This window comes from Melanerpes formicivorus, unplaced genomic scaffold (genome assembly GCF_026170545.1).
Source record: "Melanerpes formicivorus ecotype bairdi unplaced genomic scaffold, bMelFor1.0.p_v2 SCAF_14, whole genome shotgun sequence".
Lineage (NCBI taxonomy): Eukaryota > Metazoa > Chordata > Aves > Piciformes > Picidae > Melanerpes > Melanerpes formicivorus.
Window position 1 is genome coordinate 4,186,685 of NW_027142366.1, and position 20,117 is coordinate 4,206,801.

Genomic DNA, 20,117 nt, shown 5'->3' on the forward strand with positions numbered 1-20,117 from the left:
ACAGCTTCCCTTTCAGGACATCCTCAGCCAGTTCTCCAATATCATTTTCTAGGCTGCTGAGGATTTAGGCAGAGTTTATTCTAGTCGCCCTTAGCTTCTCCTAGCCCTTTTTGAAGGACTTCTTAGTCCCCCAAGCCCTTTTACTTTTTTTAAGTGTATTGTGCTCATGAGAGGTGGAGAGTCATTTCATTAACAGTTTGAATGTCTGATGTTTCAGGTGCTTAACTTGAAAAGCCTTTGGCATGCCTGGACATTTAAATATTTGCAGTGTATTATAGAATGCAGTGAAGATTACATGGCTATTATTCATCTTGTAGGCTTATTTCACCCAGAGTCTGACTATATTCTGCTGCATAGGTTAAGGCTGTGGAAGACAGAGCCATAGTGCAGTCCAAAAATCTTCCTCATATTAGGGGGTCTCTTTTTCCCACCAGCATGCGGAAGGAAAAGGTATCCTGGAGCAAGGTCTGCATGTGGCCCCACTTTGTTGAGCTAACCATCACTGAAGCCAAGTATCAAAAGAGCATGCCCCCAAGTTCCCTGTAGTTTGTAACTCTATAATTAGCCAGTTAAGGTTTTTTATCTCGTTCGTGACCTTAATCCAAAAGAATTGCTATTTGCATGCCAAGCTGCAGGTTTCACAGCTCATCCCATCTTGACTTGTGGGGTGGGGGTGGAAGGGGGAAAGAAAAAGTGAGATCATAATGTAATGTAGGAAAAGTTATGTTGTTTCCCTGATTATACATGGCATAAAAAGAGTTGACTCTCCCCAGACTGGCTGCAAAAAATTCAGCCTTCGCTTGAAGCCAAATATGAGAAATATCAATTCCACAGAGGACCCACAAATAATTCTGAACGGGAAAACCAACAAGCTGTTATTTAAACAGCTTTGCAACCAAAGCACATGCTTTAATGAAGTCCTTCTAGTGAAGCAGGCAGATCAATCACTTGGTTGGACATCCCCAATATCCCTTAAACAGCAAAATTTTGGTGAATCTTAACTGTTTGTTTATAAGGCAAACCAATATAGTAACCCTTAACAGGAAAGGCTTGTGGGAGTGGGAGTTGGAGTGGGTCCAGAGCTGTGGCCTGTTTCTGTGCAAAACCTTGGCTGCCCAGGGAGGTGGTGGAGTCACCATCGCTGGAGGTGGTCAGGAGGAGACTTGACAGGGTGCTTGGTTGCATGGGTTAGTTGGTTGGGTGGTGTTGGATGATAGGTTGGACGCGATGATCTTGAAGGTCTCTTCCAACCTGGTCTATTCCATTCCATTCTATTCTATTCTATTCTATTCTATTCTATTCTATTCTATTCTATTCTATTCTATTCTATTCTATTCTATTCTATTCTATTCTATTCTATTCTATTCTATTCTATTCTTTGCCATTCTGTTATTGGAGGCATCTCAGCTACTTGTGTAAGGTAGCTTTAAGATATTATAAAATGCTTGAAGTACTTTAAATCAAGCAGGTAAATTACTACTTCTGTGCTGCAGGCAGTCACTTCCCTTTCACTCTGTCTGTCAGTGAGCTTCTGACATTTTTGATCTATCATGGAAAAAAAACCACCATATTGCAGTATATACACAGCAGATATCATGCAAACATTTATCTCAGGGCTGAAGCAGGTGTGATGTAAGTCACATATATGAGACCATCAGTCAGCAGCTTCCCCTGGTCTTCAGCAAAATCCTCATTCCCTCACTGCAGCTAGCAATTCTTCCTTCTGAACCTTCTTGCTTCCCATGTTGGCTGACAGATATTGTCTTCTTGACACATATTGTCTTCCTGCCATCTTTCTACATCTTCCCTGGGCCCACAGGTATGTTCCTCATTTATTTATTTCTTTTGCAGCTGCTCCATTGTCTGATGCAATACCTCCAACATCTTCCCTTCTTCACAGGAAAAAAAGAAGGGAAAAAAAAACCAAAGTTCCTCCTTCAGAACTTAATGAAGTCTGCTGAAGTTGGAAATGAGCTGAAAACTAGGAAGTGAACAGCTTTCCCCCTCTCTATGTTCCATTATCTCATGCTTTGTTTTTAATTCCAGCCTGGTTGAAGAAGACAATGACAGCTTTGGATGTGATGCTTTGGAGCTAGATGGTAAGCACAAGAATATCATGTCTATAAGCTGAACTATGAGATCTAGGTGATTAGCTCACCAGTTACAGATACTGCCAAATAAGCAGCTCCTGGTCTAAATAAGATGGGACACATAGTATGAGAAAAAAATTGAGTCTGCTCATCACAACAAGTAAACAAAGGATCAGCTAGTGGTGAGGGTAAGGAAATAGTTAATCCTGAAGAACTAAGTGGGAAAAGAATTAGACTGAATGAGGAAGGCCTTAAAATGAGGAAGGAACCAAACTGATGAGTGCCAGATTCTTCTCATTGCTACTCAAAGAAAAAGGAAATGGGCGCAAACTAAAGAATGAGCAATTCCAGTTAAACAGAAAAAATGAAGCTTTTTACTGTGAGGAGCTTCAAACATTGGAACAGGGCTGTCCAGAGAGGCTGTCTCCAACCTTGGAGACAGTCATAGCCTAGCTGGGCAAGTCTCATGCAATCTCCTCTAGCTGGCCCTGCTTTGCTGTTCTGTGAGAGTGACCAGGTAGGTCCTACAAGCCTGGCTGGCATTCCTTGCCACGGTTTGTGTACGTGAATCATGCCTCTGCATCAGGAATTTCCTCCTTCAGATTTGGCTGGGATAAATCAAACATTCATTTTCCCCTTTTCCATCTTTGTCCCTCTATCTAAGCTTCATTTTTATTCTTGTCTCTCTTTTCAGATGACAGTCATGATAGGCAGTCACATGGAGCTCCTTCGGTGCACTCTTCCTCTTCTTCTCATCATTCAGAAGGCCTGGATGCCTATGACCTTGAGCATGTCAACTCCATATTTAGAAAGTTCTCTCTGGAAAGGTATTTGAGATGCCAGTTTACCTACCTTAGAGACTGAGAAAAGGCTACTGTGGTAGAGACCCTCCATTTACCTATTAGTTGCTGGAGATGCAATGGCAGGAATATGATGTCACAAGTTATGTGACACAAATACCTCATGACACTGTTCTAAGTCTTTAGTTCTTTATATCAGCAGCAGTACAACATGTTATCTTGGAGCCCTTTCATATCTTGTAAACCAATGGAGGACATCCTAAAAATTTTAAAACCTCAAGGCAGACAAAATGTTCCAGAGGCTTCATTTCATTCTTGTGATCTTCTTGTTTTGCTGCTAGAGGTTGCTAGGTGAGGTACTAGTACACAGCTGACTTATTCAGTACTGTCAAAGCAATTGAAGCCCTCCAGATGATCTCCTCCAGAACTTATGCAGCAATGAGAAAAACTTCTTTGAGAGTCTTTAGATCCTAGTGCTTGGTGATGCCAGAAGTTTGTTTATGTATCTCTCATTGATCAAGCTGAGGCAACTAACTGTCATCTCCTTTCCTGGACACAGACCTTTTCGTCCCTCTGTCACATCTGTGGGTCGCATCAGAAACTCCTGCCATGCCATCCAGCGTGTGACACTGAATGGAGACAGCCTCAATTCAGAAATCACTCTGGTTGGGGGGAATGATAAAGGCAGCTTCATTAGCTCTGTCAAGACAGGATCACTGGCAGAGAAAGCAGGTCTCCGGGAGGGACACCAAGTCCTGCTGGTGAGCATAAAACAGTCAACAAACAGTATGGCTGCCTACTTGCATCACAGCCACCACAATACTTTGTTTCTTCTTTTGTCTTGTATTCATGACAAAGCAAATCTGCTCTTGACTATGAAAATATGCAGGAGTAGCATTTAAGGTCATCCAGCAGAAAGACACGCTTCTACACTTGACAGTAGCTCTGATGTTTCATTTACTGCTGTTTTGTCTAGTTCAGCCCCTCTGCAAAGACTAGAATGGGATTTGTTCTCCAGCTTCCTCATCATTTCCCTCCTGAAAGGAAGTTCAAGCTACTGAGTTTAACATAATGACTCCTAAGCCATTATTTAGAATAGCCTGCCTTGGAACTGGCCATGGTATGAACAGGAATGGATACAGCTCCTATAGGAATGGGAAGAAGGGCTGCACAGCTGCGTAGCTGTCCCTGGTATCACATAAGGAGGAGTTCAACTGAGCTTCTGCTAAGTTTCTCTTTGCTTAGTTTTATCTCCATTCCCAACGTTCCCAAACTCTGTTCCTATTAAAAGACCTCCAAAACCCCCTCAATTTATATTCCTGCACTACTCACTACTGGGAAGCCTGGGATTGTCAAAGAGCAGCAGTTCTATTGACTGCTGGCATTCCTAATTTGAGAGAAGATAAATGAAATGTTGAGAATGTAATCTGGATCCTGATAGCAAAGTACCTGCATTGTTTAATCAGAATAAAAAATATTAAAAACTTTTTAAAAAGAAAGGTACAATTGACTCAGAGATTGAACCCACACTGGAGAGTGATATTTCTTTCATATCTAGTTGGAGGGCTGCATCAAAGGGGAAAATCAGAGCGTTCCTTTGGATACCTGCACAAAGGAAGAAGTTCACTGGACAATTCAGAGGTGCAGTGGTCCAGTCACACTCCAGTATAAATCAAATCACGAAGGTAAGACCAAAAATACTTCTCACCTCAATTAGTCTCAGGTCTATTATACTAACTTGTCTGGATGAGAATGGCAGAACCAGAATATCCTTTGTATTGGTAGAAATCTGAAGCATGCCCACCGGTGTTAATTATAACTACTCTGTGTAACTGCTCCAGCTTTTAGCTTTGTGACTGAGAACAAAAAAAAAGCCCCATATGCTTCTCTCTACAGGACTCTGAAGACTTTGCATGGTGGGCCAGTAATGACATGGCTCACAAAACACCTTCAAGCCTATTTTTATGTACAGTTTTCTGTAATACAATGTGGTGAGCCGAATCATCTTTATCCAGCTGAAGTCGATTTAGCACTTACCTGATGGAGTTGCCCTGTTTATTACCTTTGTGGCTTTATCTTATCTTCAACAGCTGGAGTCCATGTGTGGTGAACAGAATTTGATTTTAGTGTTCATGGCCTGTAATGATAATTTCAGGCTATGGATTAAATATTGCATTCCAAAATCCTTTTTCTGCTAGTGTATATAAATTTGTGTTGTTTTATTTTTTAATGCCGGTTAGAGAATTTCGGCTGCATAGATCACACAGGAAATGATGGCTTTGATTTTCTTTGATGTTTTCAAAGGTAGGAAAAAACTATTGAAAATTTCTTTGAGCACCACTTAGCTGCAGATAAAGCATGATACAGATTGTGGGAGTGCCAATTAGAGCTAATAATAAAAGGAATCGCTTGCCATTAAAATTGGTGGCAGAACTCAAACTGTACTTACAGGATAGAGCTGCAGCTGTGTCTGTATCTCTGCTGAGAAGTTCTGTTTCACAGGTCATGTGTGCAATGCTGCAAGTGGAGTTACCTAAAGGTATCATCATGAAAACAGTCTCACAGATTCTGATTCCAGCAGTATGAGTTGTTTCTGATCAATGCCCCTTTAGGGTCTTTAAGGTGCAGTGCAACTAGTTGTAACCCAGTCTGGGAGTAGCCTCAGAAGTTTGTGCTATGTGCTTGTCCCAGAGGATGCCCAGGAATGCAGCAGTCCTGAAGTCTCACCATACAGAATACAGAATAAACCATATTGGAAAAGACCTTCAAGATCACCCAGTCCAACCTATCACCCAACACCACCTAATCAACTAAACCATCAGTGATCATGCTTCAGCCCTTCCTTTGCAGGTTATCGGAAGCTGCTGTCAGACCTGGAAGAGGGACTGATCACATCCGGGGACTCGTTCTACATCCGCCTGAACCTGAACATCTCTAGCCAGCTGGACTGCTGCTCCCTCTCAGTCAAGTGTGATGAGATTGTTCATATTCTTGACACCATGTACCAGGGGAGGTGTGAGTGGCTATGTGCCAGAGTTGACCCATTCACTGTCAGGGACCTGGAAACAGGGACCATTCCCAGCTACAGCAGGTGAGGGCAATGCTGAGCGGCCACCACTGAGAGCAGTGGTTCTGTAAATGGGGAAATTAGATACTGCTGTGACAAAAGAGGTGTATGGCTTAATTGTGGAGATGTGGCCTGATGATGTTAAACTGTAGTATAAGCTATAAAGCTTTAGAAAGGAGACTACAGATATTACCTGAAAGAATAACGTTGATTTCTCAAACAACATCATAGGAAAATATGCCATGAAGATTCTTTAATCCCTAACTGCTCTGCAGTCCTGCTCTTTATTTTGTTCCTGTGTTGTTCAGTCCATCTCCACTATTTTTTTTTTTCTATTTAATCTTTTCTGTAGGCACAGATCCAGCTTTCTTCTGAGTGGTTTCAAAGATATCTTGATCTGTGTGACTCCATCCTTTCTTTTAGAGCCCAGCAACTTCTTTTGGTAAAGCTGCAGCGGCTGATGCACAGAGGAAGCAGAGATGAGACAGAAAGCTCACATAATACCCTGCGGGCACTGCGGGTAAGTGTCTACAAACAAGGTCATTGTAAAACCTGTGCTCCACTGCTACCTGTTGTTCACTATGCTAATTTTACAGAAAGTCTTGTTTACACTGTCTGTAGGTTATTGGTTATGCCAGGCAATGGGCACCTTATGTTTGCTTTAAATGCTGCCCCTGGCAGCGGGCCATGCTCAGGCACACTATTAACCCTTCCAGCTATGAAGGAGTACACTTTGAAAGCCTAATATCACAATATTTTTGTCTTAGCTAATCTTTTTCATTCTTCTCTGCCTGTGAGCCTCTAATGCATCTTCATACCCACATGAGGAAGAAGCTGTGTCCTTGGAGTTAATAATCAGAATTATTTCTCTCCTGCCGTGAGCAAGCATCTAATCCACAGAGCTATCATTGTCCCATAGTAGAAAGACCTGTCTCTTCCAACCTATGGAGAAAAGTGGGATTATCAGGTCTTCACACACAACAGAGCTGCTGATTTCTCCTTTTCCCTCAGTGAAAGTAATTTATTTTTTCTTTCTTTAGACCAAAGAATTCCATCTTTACATAAAAACTGACTTCCTGGTGTGTTAGTTACAGTCATTTATTTTCAGAGCTGGGGAGACATACATGCTTCTAACACTTGCAGAGACATCATAGCCACTGCTTGTACTTGATTTCAGCCAAGGTTAAGTGTCACACATTCCTTCTGTACTCTAGTCCCCACTGATCAAAGAGACAGAGATCACTGGTGGAGATGCTAGTGAAAGGAAAAGCTTTGCATACTATTTCTTGGGGCAGAAATTACCTCTTTAATAAGCTGTGGAGAGGTTATGAAAGTCTCAGGAGTCTCCTGTGAAGAAAGGAATGTGGAAGAGCAGCAACAGAAGTGGTGTATCTCTGCACAGGCCATGCTACGTCTACAGCTTGCTTAGAACATTGTCTTTGGGAGAGATAACAATCAGTCACCATCCATTTTATTTGCAAACATAAAATACCTGCTTTCATTCATTCTGTTCCTTGAATGCTGTGACTTAAAAAGAAAGGAAAAAGGAAAAAAAAAAATAGGGAAGTAAAAAAAAATATCTGTGTTGCTTTTTATTAGAATACATTGCAGCCAGAGGAGCCTGCCCTGCAGAATGACCCCAAAACCAGCCCTCGCCTGTCCAGAGCAAGCTTTCTTTTGGGCCAAATATTACAGGTAATAATAAATCCTCAGTGCAATGCCTGACAGTGGATCTGAACAGAGCAGATATTCTCAGGTGATCCTAATTTCCCCAGAAACCCCACCTCAGAAACAGAGGTTGTATCAAGATTTATTCCAATCAGAAAGAGATTTAATGTATGCAAAAGATGAATGGGTTGTGTTTTCTGCCTGCTCTTGTGATGGGGGTGCTTGTTTTTAAGTACATTTTGAAGTCCATTGCTAATGTAGCTTGATGAGTCAAACATTTCTGCCATCAGAGACTGAAATGTGTTTTGCATGAACCACACAAGGACTAGTCCATTGGGCTGGACCAATCCCCAAGTCTCTCTGAGATAAGGTTCCATCAGAAAATAGTCCTAAAATTGTAGGTAGGTGACTCTGAGCATGACAGAGACTGTGGGTGAAAAATAGAAGTCTTGTGAAAGAAGCTGGTTGTGAAGGTTAGCAAACATACAGGAGGAGGAATTCATATTTGGATAGAGGAATAGGTGGGTGGATGAGGAATGAAAGCATGAAGCCTGCTTCTCAGTGTAAAGACATCTCATTTGTGAGGTTTTAAATCTCTCTGACACAGCAAAGGAGGGGCAGAGGTTTGGGTATATCCTGTGATGGTTTTGTGCGTGTAGTCACAGTGGGTCTGTTACTCTGCTGTGGACACACAGCTTGCCCTGGTGGTAGCAGGGAGCTCTGTGAAGAAGAAAACATGCTGCTTAAGAGCAGAGAACAAAATAAGAAATCTCCAAGGGGATTAACAAAGGCTCTGAATCAGATCTATGATATTTAAACAGCCTTAGCATTCAGTCAACAGATCCATGGAGTCTTGTCTTTGATAGACACAGGTAATTCAGTTCTCATAGATAACAAGTGGGGGCTGATGAATAAACAGGAGAATAAAGAATGTAAGAAATGAGGGTCAAATCTCTTTGTTCACCTTTCCAGTTTGTCAGTAGGTCTGAGAACAAATACAAGCGTATGAACAGCAACGAGCGAGTCCGTATCGTCACGGGCTGCCCCTCTGCAATGGCACGGACCTCATCCAAAGCAAAGAAGCCATTGCCTGAGAAACTGGAAGGTATGAATGTGAAATAGGAACAGCTTTTTACACACACAGCACTGATATAAAGGCCTGCACAAAAGGTCTACATAAACAGCACAGCGGTGAAAAATGCCATAGGGCTTTCCCGTTACTACCTCTGCGGTCCGCTTCGTGCAAAAATTCAACAGCATTTGTGACCAAAACTGATTTTGCCAAAAGGGTTGAGGCACCAAGGATTCAGGAGCAAGGTTAGGACACTGACACTTTGTGTTTGATTGGCAGTCCTTCCCAGGTGCATTCTTGCTTTTTGTCCAGAGACCTTTAACTCAAAGTAAGTCGAGTTAATAAGCTGGAAGATTCTCCAAGCAAGAGTCTTATTCACCTATTAAATAATCTCTTGAAAGCAAAAGGCATTTGAATTATTTAGTATCAGGTTAGACATCATACTGCTGGATATATAGTCAAGACAACCCTGGCAAAAGCGAAGGGAGGACCAGTATGGTTAACCATGTCATTTCTGGTTCATGTGTTTCTCCTCCTTTTTCCCCAAGCACTGATGGAGAGGTAACCTGATGATAAATGTCTTGTTCTTTACTCAGATTTGGATTCTGAAAGTGAAATCAATAAGAAGCTCAGTCTGATCCCTTACAGCTTGGTGAGACCAATCCACTGTGAGCGCAGGCGCCCTGTGCTTTTCACTCCCACCATGCTTGCCAAGACCTTGGTACAGAAGCTTCTCAACTCTGGAGGTGCCCTGGAATTCAACATATGCAAGCCAGGTAATGGGATAAAAGAGAAGCATGACCCTTAATCCTCAGTGTTGGACACAGGGACATACATATGCATGCACATGCAGGGGCAGGCGCATGTGACAGTTGCTCGAGGTACTCCAAGTCACATCAGAGTTATTTGTAGTTCTAAATTGTGCTTTTGGAGACTATCTCAGATATTTGAATGTTTTTGAGACAGCCAGTGCACATGGTTATGAGATTCTGTGTCTGTGAATATTATCCATGTGTATGCTGTGTGGTTGCTAGGATGCCCCTGAGAGACCAAACTGCTGTGAGTGCTCTTTCTGTTTGCATACTCTTTGCATACTGCATATCTAGGCAATGTGAAATTGTGATTAATTTGTTTCTAGTATTTGCTATTATGAGGAATATCTTCCCTGGAGCGACTTTGGGTTTATATCCCATCCAGGGCTGTGAAGAATGTGCATTTGATCTACTCGAAAGACTGATTTTTCTTCCATGCTAAGTATTTACTACTAAAGCAATATGCAGTCCTGTGATTGCTGTAGGGCAGGATTGTATACAACACAGCATTAAACAGAGCTGACGTTTCATTTTTACACTAATATTGAATACCCACCGCATAGTTCGCAGTCTTACAGCCATCCAGACTGAGAAACGGAGAAGTTAAGTGTTATAATAAATATCCCCTGTCTTGCAACATAAAACAAAAGCTTTGATGTAGAGCTGCAATTCACAGGGGGGGGGCAGTACCACACACTGCAACCTAAGCCAAAATTTGTTAAACTTTAAACACAAATGTTGGGACATTAAATCCGTCTTTTAGGAGCCTATACTGGAGGCCTTCTTTTTTAGCACTTCTCAGCATCCTTCAGCCCTGAAATGTTTCTGTATAACATTAGGTGCTGGAATTGTATTTACTGTTTTAATTTAATGCCTTCATAGTGTCGTAGTAATTGCCCAAGGACTCGTTGGTGCAGGATATAGCTGAGATGCTCAGCTATGATCAGATTAGGCTTTAATTGAATTCAATGGAAGAAACGAGGCAGCTGTTACGACAACTCATTGCTCCTCTTCTCTCCCTGAACCATCCTTAGATCCCATGTGAAGTACCGTTGGATAGTTTTCTAGGTGTTCTGTGGTTGCCATTTTAATTTTGTCCTCATCCACATCTCTTTCTAGACATTGTAACAAAGGAAGAGTTCTTAAGGAAGCAAAAAACAGAGACTATCATCTTCAGCAGAGAAAAGAATCTGAACACGTATGAATGTATTGTCCCTGCCAATATCGAGGCTGTCACTGCCAAGGTGTGTAGTGTGCTCTGTATCCCTTTGACAGGCTGGCTGTGAGTCTGTCTGCAGTGTCTGTTTCTTCCTGAAAAAAGGCTGACCACTTTATAGTTGCATGTTCTCTCTCTTGCTTGCCTTCAATCTCAGATTTGTATTTATTTCCCCCAGAATGGCTTTTATTTGTGCTCTTTATTTTCCTTTCCTTTTTCATCCTCAGCCATATCCTTTTATATATTACCTCATTCTCTGTGATGACCCACATTGATTCAGCAAAATATCCTTTCATTTTCTATGCTCCATCCCTTATTCAATTCCTTTCAATTCCATAAGTACATATGAATGTGGCAAGAGAGTAGGTGATACAAGGACCCAGACAAAAGAAAGGACAGCCTGAAACACAGACACGGGGCTGTACGGTACAGACATAGTGATGTCAAACACAGAGATCTTCTATCAGGTAGAGAAGACCTGATGCACAGCATGGGGAAAAAAAACAGAAAGTGATGTTTTTTTTCTCTCACAAGTAGCTGCAGTAGATGTGCTCTCTGAACAAAGAGCAAGTATGTGTGTTTGTGTGTATACATGTAAACTGGTATTTTATCTTGCTCATCATCTTTAGATCAATCCATTTCAATTTAAAACCTTTTCAGAGACCTATTGAGCTCAGCTGTTACTTGACTGACAAGATTTAAAACCAGGAGGAGGAGTTTGGACTTCAAATGTATATTTGATTAATAGGTTTTTAAATCAGTGCAATGGTAAATAGGGAGCTTTTCAGCTGACCCCAGAAGGGACAGATACCTTTATCTCCAGACTCCACAGCAGTGAATGTTCCTTTGTGACACTGTTATGACTTTGTTTTTAGAACAAGCATTGTCTCCTGGAAGCTGGAATAAGCTGCACAAAGGATTTAATCAAAGCCAAGATATATCCTATTGTTCTCTTTATCAGAGTCTCAGAGAAAAACATCAAGAGGTTCAGGTAACATATCAAACCTTCTGCATATTTGCTATTCTGTCTTATTTAATGAATAATTCTCTAGTCCAATAATGTTCTCTCAGAGAGAAATTACTTCTTCTCTCTTCATCTGGCGCTACCATATGCACTGTTACCTCCTGTGACTCCTCCTTGAAACCTTACAACTGGAGAAAGTAGGAATTCCCCAAATCTAGCACTTTTTCACTGTCACTGATAGCAGTGAGTGCTGTGAGAGGAGGAGACTCAAGAATATGTGGTTTTCTCCATGCTCAGCACTCCCACAGCCTTTCTTAAGGTGATGCTAGCTGGAAGAGGAAAGGTCATAAATATTTGCACTCTCCCCATATTCACTCTTTTAAATTGTTTCCCCATTGCAAGTGCTTTTTTCTTGGGGCCAACGTGGAGGTAAGGGAAGGAGAAACCTGGAGTAGCTGTATTCTCCACTGCTTTTATTGCTTGTATGTAGTCAGTAGGGAATAAATTCCTGAAGGGGCAGCTGGGCTATAGGATTAACTTGAAACGTAAGTCATTTATTTTTGGCCTGCTCATTTGGTGCAGGAAACTACTGCCAAAGCCAGAGACTGAAGACGAGTTTTTACGCATGTGCCGTCTGAAGGAGAAGGAACTGGAAGCCCTGCCATGTCTTTATGCCTCTGTAGAGGCAGATGCTTGGAGCAGCATTGAAGATCTTATCCGAACAATCAAAGACAGGATTGGAGAAGAGCAGCATAAAACCATCTGGATAGATGAAGACCAGCTATAAAAAGCCCACTAAGTAAAATGGATTTGTTTGGTGACAAAAGGACATGCCCAGGTGGAGCAGGTGCTTACAGAATTCTCTGATCAGATGCCCAGTGCTCACTCCTGTTTCACCCTTGCTGGCTGGGGACTTCCTGCTGGCTGAATGCATGGATGGATTGAAACTGGAGCTGTGCTGAATAGCCAATGTCTCAGGTGCTGGGGATCTAGGATGTGGGTCAGACCACAGCCACCACAACAACTTCTGGTCCACCAGCATCTCTTGAGGGACAGCAGGTTTTGAACATTTGATGATCTTTGAGGTCTCTCCCAACCTTTGTGATACTGTGTCATGAGGTCTGTGGTGATGGGTTGGGCTTGATGATCTTTGAGGTCTCTTCCAACTTTGGTGATACTGAGAAGGACAAAGATCTTGAGAGGGAGCTTGGGGTAACTTATTGTATTAAAAATATGGATCTCATTTGGCTCGTTGATAACTTCTGATGAGACCAGATAAGTGGAATCTAAGAGAAACAAAGCAAAGTGATTGTGCTAAAGGGCACAGAACTTGGATGTGTCCCCCACCTTGAGGTGAGTTTCTGAACACACCCCATTAAGGAAGCTGAGGGCTGATTGGTAGTGGCAACAACCCTACCGCTGGTGGCCATAGCAGCTCTGTAGCTCTTTTTTTTCCACAACCCTTTTAATCAGAAGAAAACAGCTATTATTCCTGGCATTAAATGAAGAGAGGTTTTCCCCTTCATTTTGAAACCCTTTTTATTTAACAGTTTTGCAGGTTTCCTTTGTAGTCCTGGCACTTTCAGGACAACAGACTCCACTGTCCCAGTGGCACATCAGGTCTTTCCAGATCTGCCAATGTTTCATTCAGTTTATCCCTGCCTCTGCATTGGATTCATTTGTACATCTCTCCATTTTCTTTTACTTTTGGAAAATACCATGGTGCCTTTTCCAGACAACAGGTTTCTCTGTTTCTCCACTGAAATCTATATTTCTCTACAACATCATTGCCTGCCAACGTGCCTGCTCTCAACAGGAGGGACTATTCTGAGAAGAAGAAAAGGAGAATTTCATAAGCCAGTAATTGCTGTGAGCTAGTCAGTCCTTGACCTTTCTGCCGTGACTGACAGCAAGGAGACCAGCAAGCATCACATTGTGCTGTGGCCAAGGAGGATAATATTTTCAAAAGTGTGTACATGACTGAGAAGATCACATCCCATTTTCAAAAAGCACTTAGCTCCTCAGAGCATTTAAGTTCCACTGATAATGAGGGGGACTTCGACTCCTAAATCTCTTTGGTCTTTTGAAGTTTTTTCCCCTCTATACATTAGACACTGTATTGAGACTGCCAAATTGATTCAATAAAACTGACCAGATAATAATGACTTGTGCAATTGCTGATCTGAAATGCAATAAAAATTGACCTGGAGATGAAGAGCTGTACATCCCATTATCCTCAGATCCTTCATTCCTTGCCATATTCCTGCCTTTCAAGATTCATTTAATAACAAATCTACATTTGCCTCTGTGTTCATCCTAAGCCTCCCAGCTTGGGGCTTCAGGCTGATGTGCAGCAGCTGCCAATAAAAAGACAAACAGAATCCAAGCAAAACATCTGGCCTGGTGGTCCTCAATAGATTAACTGCTACATTGCCTTTGCAGTGAGCTTCTATTGTTGTGGTGCCTCTCAGGTAGATTGGGTTGGTTCATGTTGGCTTGTGCGGTCATGCTTTTCTGCTCTGCTCTTGGATTCACATCAGTTTTTAACTAATGGTATCTTCCAGAAGTCATTTATGTCACCTTACATCTAATTTCTGCTGCTGTGTTTCTCAAATTATTAATGTCTGAAAGACTGTCCTTAGCTTGCATTTCTCAGAGAATAACTCTTTACCTGCCCAATGCCATCTGTTTGGACTGAGCAAGCAGGGGGATGCTACTATTTTGCAACCTCTTTACAAAGTACAGGCTGCATACACAATTTGCAACTCCCTTCAGGGCAAAGAATAACAACCAGTTGAGGTATATATAGAACGAATTGGATGATTCTTCAGAGATCCTCTGTAGCTCAAGCAGAAATAAGAAAGTATCAGTTGGAAAAGCTGAGCTTTCCAGGAGCATTTTGCATGCATTCTAAATGTCCTGATAACGCATCCTTCTGGAACAGCTGCCTGACGTTTGTTGCTGCTCCCCTTCTGATAGCTTTTGAGTCCAGAGCTGAGCAATGTCAGGGACTGTAAGAACATTTTCTCAGCTGCTTCAGCAAAAAGTTCAGCCAGGTAAGCATCAGATGCCTTCAGGAGCAACCAGCTGACTGCTCACAGGACAGAACTCACAGGATGTCCACATCCTGCTGACTGTGCCACAGGGATCTGTAACATCTGGTGGAATAGCTAGAACAGATGGCTAGTGGGGCAGAAGGGATGAAGTATCTCAGACTGCCACAGTTGTTTCTGCAGATACCTTCTCTCACCACAGCTTTATTTCTGAGCCCTCTTTGCATGGACAACAGCCATGGATGTGATTTATCTCGCTTAACTTTAGGCATAGAAAAGGTATATGCCAAAGTCTAACTGAGGTTCCCTTTACAGTGAATGGAGATCCACCTCCAAAGAGCTATTCATCTACCTTACTGTAGATAGCTATCTAAAGGTGAGATGAATTGCCCTCTGCACTGTCTGGGTTTTTTGTTGGTTTTTTTTTTTCATGGACTATAGCAAGAAACTAAAGAATTAGTCTGCCCTTTAGCATTTAGCCTTTTGATCTGTAATTTAGGACAGCTGAACCACCTTATGGGAAAAGTGGAACAAGAGATTGAGGTAGAGAACGGGAGACCTCATTTTTTTTTGTGAAACAAGAGAAGAGTGAATACATGGAACAGACTTCTTGGTGTCTGAGGGCATCTCCTGCACATTCCCAGCTCTGCAGATATTTTAAGGCATTGTGGTTGTCTGCTCATGTGGTGCAAAGCAACGAGACTCTGTCAAGTGAAGGTCACTGGCAGAGAAGTGTGCTGTAGCCTGCATAATCTTCATCTCTCAGCTGGTGGAGAAGGTCTGAAAACTGTATTCCCCCTTGCCTTTTGCATGTGAACTCAAAGAGCAAATCTATAGCTGGAACACATTCCCAGAACTGTAACAGAGCAAAAGGGACCATTGTCACTCACACTAGCTGAGGAGGTGCTTCTGATCTGGATACAAATGCTGTCCATCTGAACTGAAAGAAATTAACCTCTGCATCTTTTGAAGTGTATTCAAGTCTGCAGCCTTGAAAAGAGGCCATGAATTTCCCTAAATGGCAGTGCTGGAATCAGCATGGATTCCAAGACCCAAACTGGCAGATTTGAAGTGCAAACGTGGAACCTGGCCTGTAGATGGTTGCAGTATTATTCATTCTGCTGTCTCACTTCTAAGCTATTGCTTTAAGCTACCAACCCATGACCCATCCAGGCACAGCCAGCTTTGTGTGGCTGAAAAAAATGACAGCAATGATGAAGAAAACAAAATGGAAATTAGAAATGGTGTAAGTAATTGCCACAAATTGTATCAGAACTGACCCCAAAGGAGGCTGAGCTCCTCAAAGCTCAAAGATGTGAGGAGTTTCATGATGGATGATTCTTTTGCATTGTTAGACAACACTTTGGTATAAGTTTTGCGACCAATAGCTGGTCTTGCAGGTACCACTGAAATTCAGATGAATTCTCTAACTAGTCTAATAAGGAGAAAAATTCAAGGTGCAGACCCGAGTTTGAACTGGATGCTGTGCTTGGACACCAGAGCTCAGACCAAGCTGCCTGGCAGAGACATGTCTGGATACCAGTTGTATGCTTCCCTCTAAGGTAAGTAACATTCAAATCAATCCACTTGAAAATCAAATCACTGAAGGGTTTTAATTAAAGTCTGGGAACATTTCTCAGAAGTTTGTGTTTTAAGTTTAAAAAGGAGTTCAGGCAATTGCCCTATATTTGGTCTGCTGCTTTTTCCTGTTAAAAGAGGTAAAGCCTAGAATAACAACTGCCTTTAAAATGCATGCTTGGAAAATTATTAAGGGAGTGGAATATCTTCCTTATGAGGAGAGACTGAGGGAGCTGGGGCTCTTCAGCTTGGAGAAGAGGCGACTAAGGGGTGACCTCATTCATGTTTATAAAGACATAAAGGGTGAGTGCCAAGAGGATGAAGTCAGGCTCTGCTCGGTGATGCCCAATAACAGAACAAGGGGCAGTGGCTGGAAGTTGAGGCATAGGAAGTTCCATGGAAACATGAGCACATCTTTTTTCACTGTGAGGGTGACAGAACACTGGAACAGGCTGCTCAAGGGGGTTGTGGAGTCTCCTTCTCTGGAGAGATTCAAAACCCACTTGGATGTGTTCCTGTGTGACCTGCCCTAGGTGATCCTGTTCTGGCAGGGGGGTTGGGCTGGATGGTCTTTTGACGTCCCTTCCAGCCCCTAACATTCTCTGATTCTGTATAAACAATTGCTTCTTTCCTTTAGGAGCTCATAAGAGCTTGTTGAAAAATGTTCAGATGTAGATTGTTCTTTGGAAAAATAGCACTGAAAAACTGGCCACTAGAAAACACCACTGACAGATTTCTCAAGGGAATATTGTCCTATTAGAAAATGTGGTGTCAGCCAAATCAGTTCTCTGTGGAAATGTTTCCATCCTAAGACTTCATTGGAAAAGAAAAAACATTTTAAAAATCAAAGTGTTTCAATAATTCTGAGGCAGTTTTTTCAGAGTCCAGAGAAAGGACACGAGGATGAGCAGAGGGCTGGAGCACCTCTCTTTGAGAACAGACTGAGGGAGTTGGGGTTGTTCAGTCTGGAGGAGAGAAGGTTCCGAGGAGACCTCATTGTGGCCTTCCAGTATCTGAAGGGGGCTGCAAGAAAGCTGGGGAGGGACTTTGTAGGGTGTCAGGGAGTGACAGGGCTGGGAGGAATGGTAAACAAATAGAAATGGGTAGATTCAGATTGGAAATTAGGAAGTTTTTCACCATGAGGGTGGTGAGACACTGGCACAGGTTGCCCAGGGAGGTGGTAGAAGCCTCATCCCTGGAGGTTTTTAAGGCCAGGCTGGATGTGGCTCTGAGCAAGCTGATCTAATGTGAGGGGTCCTTGCCCATGGCAGGGGGATTGGAACTGTATGATCCTTGAGGTCCCTTCCAACCCTAACAATTCTATGACTCTAGTATTTCCCACACTCCCTATCTTTCACCTAAAAACACTTTTTTGTTTTAATCTCCTTTTTTTTTTAATTCTTTTTTATAGTGGAAATATCTTTCAGCTCATGTTTAAACACTTGATTGGTAGGAAATGCTTGTTGAAGTCAATTTTGTATTTGCTGTCTGTACACTACAAAATAATGGCAGGAAGGGCCTGTGTCTATCAGGTGTGAGATGATGTCCCTGATCATGAGGGGAAAAAGAAATCAAACTGAATCTGGCTTTGCATTTTGTTTAACTCTGCTGCTAAAATGATGTATTATATAAGTCAGTATCATGCAGTTCAGCACATTGGGGAATTGTTGCAGGTAAAAATTTCATGCAAACTTTATTACACAGAATTTGATATTTGTTTGAATCAGGATTCTGGCTGGAGGCTAGGCTGTCAATCGGTCTGTCTGCAGCACAGACAGCTCTGGCAGCACAATTTGCAAGGGAGTAGGAACACACACAAAGCAGGCTTTTGCCTATGAACTTCAAGTGGAGATGGTTGCCAAAGCTGGAAAAGTGCCTGTAAACCTGTTAGAGGGTTCTGTACTCTTCCATTCCAAACTATTTTCATGGCCTAGGGTTTGAAAAGTCTGTAGCAAGGATGAAGTCAGAGACAGACTCTCTTCAGGTAGACTGACTTCAGCTCTGAGAGGTTCAGTGTGTGTGAACCCTGGAGCTGTCACAGGGTTACAGCACTGCATGGGCACACAAGGCTGAGATCATTAAGCAGCAGATATTATGCAGTCCCCTGGAGACTGGAAAAGCAAGACACATTCAGGGGCTTGGGACTTCTCAGAGAGCAACATTCAAGGATTTTGCAATTATTTGAATTGAGTACTCCAAGTCATTCAGCATTAATCAGCTTATACTGTGAAGCCTATCAAATGTGTTCCCCTTCGGTGCAGTTACTATCTCCCTTGCCCTTGTTCAGCTTTGAGAGCTGAATAGTATTAGCTCTATTTTGTGCTTTATTCCACTGAAAGGTACACAAGATTCCAACCAAGACATTGTGAGTCCTTTCTTATAAGTTGCTTCATTTCCCCCATTTCTCCTGCTTGCTCAGTTTCCAGAATTCTTATTTGCTCTCCCCTCCATGTAACATGTAGGCTGAGTCAGGGATGGAGCCCCAAGATCCTTCCTGAGGGCACTACTCTATGTAGTGGTCTATTGAACCAGAAGATTAAGGAAAGTGTGCAAATTGAAGCTGTAATTCCAGAAAACCCTTGTGCATTACCAGCTCTGGGAGCTTGGATGACAGTAAGGTCACTGCCTAGGACATCTCTCTTGGCATAGCAGGAGTTACACTCACACTGCAGGAGCCCTGCCCACACACTACCTGGAGGAACTGGGGTAACCACTCTGTCTGACACTTTCTGAACAGAAAACCTAATTCAGCCAATGTAGTCCTGAAAGACTATGACACAAAATTTACCTCTTCCAGGAACTGCAGAATTCTGTTGTGCTCCCAGAAACCACATCTGCAAAACTACCTCTAGCCCTCAGGGATGAGTCTGGACCCAAACACTGATGAGTCTGTGCCGTTCTCATGGACTTTCCCCTCAACTCTTTCTAGTGTAAATTTTGACCTCTGCCTCTGAGCCTGAAAAAGCAAACTGAAGGCCTCCCATCCCTGCAGTTTTCACCTGTAGAAATGCTGCTTCTCTATGAGGAAGGTGCTGTTAAGGTCTTTAGAGCGAGTGGATAGAGAGCTGATGTAGCTTGTCCACACAGGTCAGCAACAGGGTCTGGCTCCCCGTGGCTATGCTGCCTCTAATCTCTAGAGTATGGACAAGGGGGTAATGCAAGTCTGGCAGTTCAAGGATTTGACTGGTGGCTGCCTTAAGCAGTGAGATTTCTAAGTTGATTTGAGAACCCTACCAGTAAGCCAAGTTAGAACAACAGGAAGCTGATCCACCCTCGCTTCTCCGCCTCCTTTTCTCTGTTCCTATGCTGCAAAAACTTTCTGATGTTCAGATCAGAGGCTCTCTGGGGTTAAATGCACCATTAGTCACTGGAAAAAAGGGAAAAAAAAAGACCCTTTAAAAAACAGATGGTGGGTGATAGAGAACCTCTTTGAGAGTAAATATCTACAACAGCATGTCTGCTTCATCAGATATTAGCATCAAAAGCTGTCTGACAATTTAGCAACAAACAGCAATATTGATTTTCTTCCAAACTGCAGATACAGAAAGACAAAGATGGAGAGATGGCTCTTTCACAGGATCCCCAGCATGCTCGGGCAAACACCCAGACAGGAGCACCAGGCAATAAAGTACCTGCAACATCCGGCCCCGCCAGTGTGGCAATAGCAGCCTGCAGGTTAGGGCTTATTAAGGGACACATGAGGTAGTTCAGCTGCAGGCTTGTCAGGAGGGCGTGCAGAATGGGGTGTTACTATCCCAGAGGTGAAGAACTGGGACTGGGGCCAGGACCTGGCTGTT

General features: G+C 42.6%; 1 protein-coding gene across 3 annotated transcripts in view; it reads left to right on the top strand.

Annotated features, from left to right (window-relative positions):
• The window catches only part of CARD11 (caspase recruitment domain family member 11), a 50,950-nt gene extending 36,879 nt beyond the window's left edge, over window positions 1-14,071 (top strand). For all 3 annotated transcript variants that reach the window (XM_068146646.1, XM_068146648.1, XM_068146647.1), the window contains exons 13-24: window positions 2,047-2,099; window positions 2,785-2,917; window positions 3,450-3,651; window positions 4,449-4,575; window positions 5,741-5,981; window positions 6,381-6,477; window positions 7,557-7,652; window positions 8,598-8,730; window positions 9,294-9,473; window positions 10,629-10,753; window positions 11,601-11,716; window positions 12,272-14,071. In XM_068146646.1, the coding sequence (XP_068002747.1) occupies window positions 2,047-2,099; window positions 2,785-2,917; window positions 3,450-3,651; window positions 4,449-4,575; window positions 5,741-5,981; window positions 6,381-6,477; window positions 7,557-7,652; window positions 8,598-8,730; window positions 9,294-9,473; window positions 10,629-10,753; window positions 11,601-11,716; window positions 12,272-12,476 (1,708 nt within the window). In that variant the 3' untranslated portion in view covers window positions 12,477-14,071. The remainder of the gene's footprint in view (window positions 1-2,046; window positions 2,100-2,784; window positions 2,918-3,449; window positions 3,652-4,448; window positions 4,576-5,740; window positions 5,982-6,380; window positions 6,478-7,556; window positions 7,653-8,597; window positions 8,731-9,293; window positions 9,474-10,628; window positions 10,754-11,600; window positions 11,717-12,271) is intronic.
• Window positions 14,072-20,117: the final 6,046 nt, after the last annotated feature.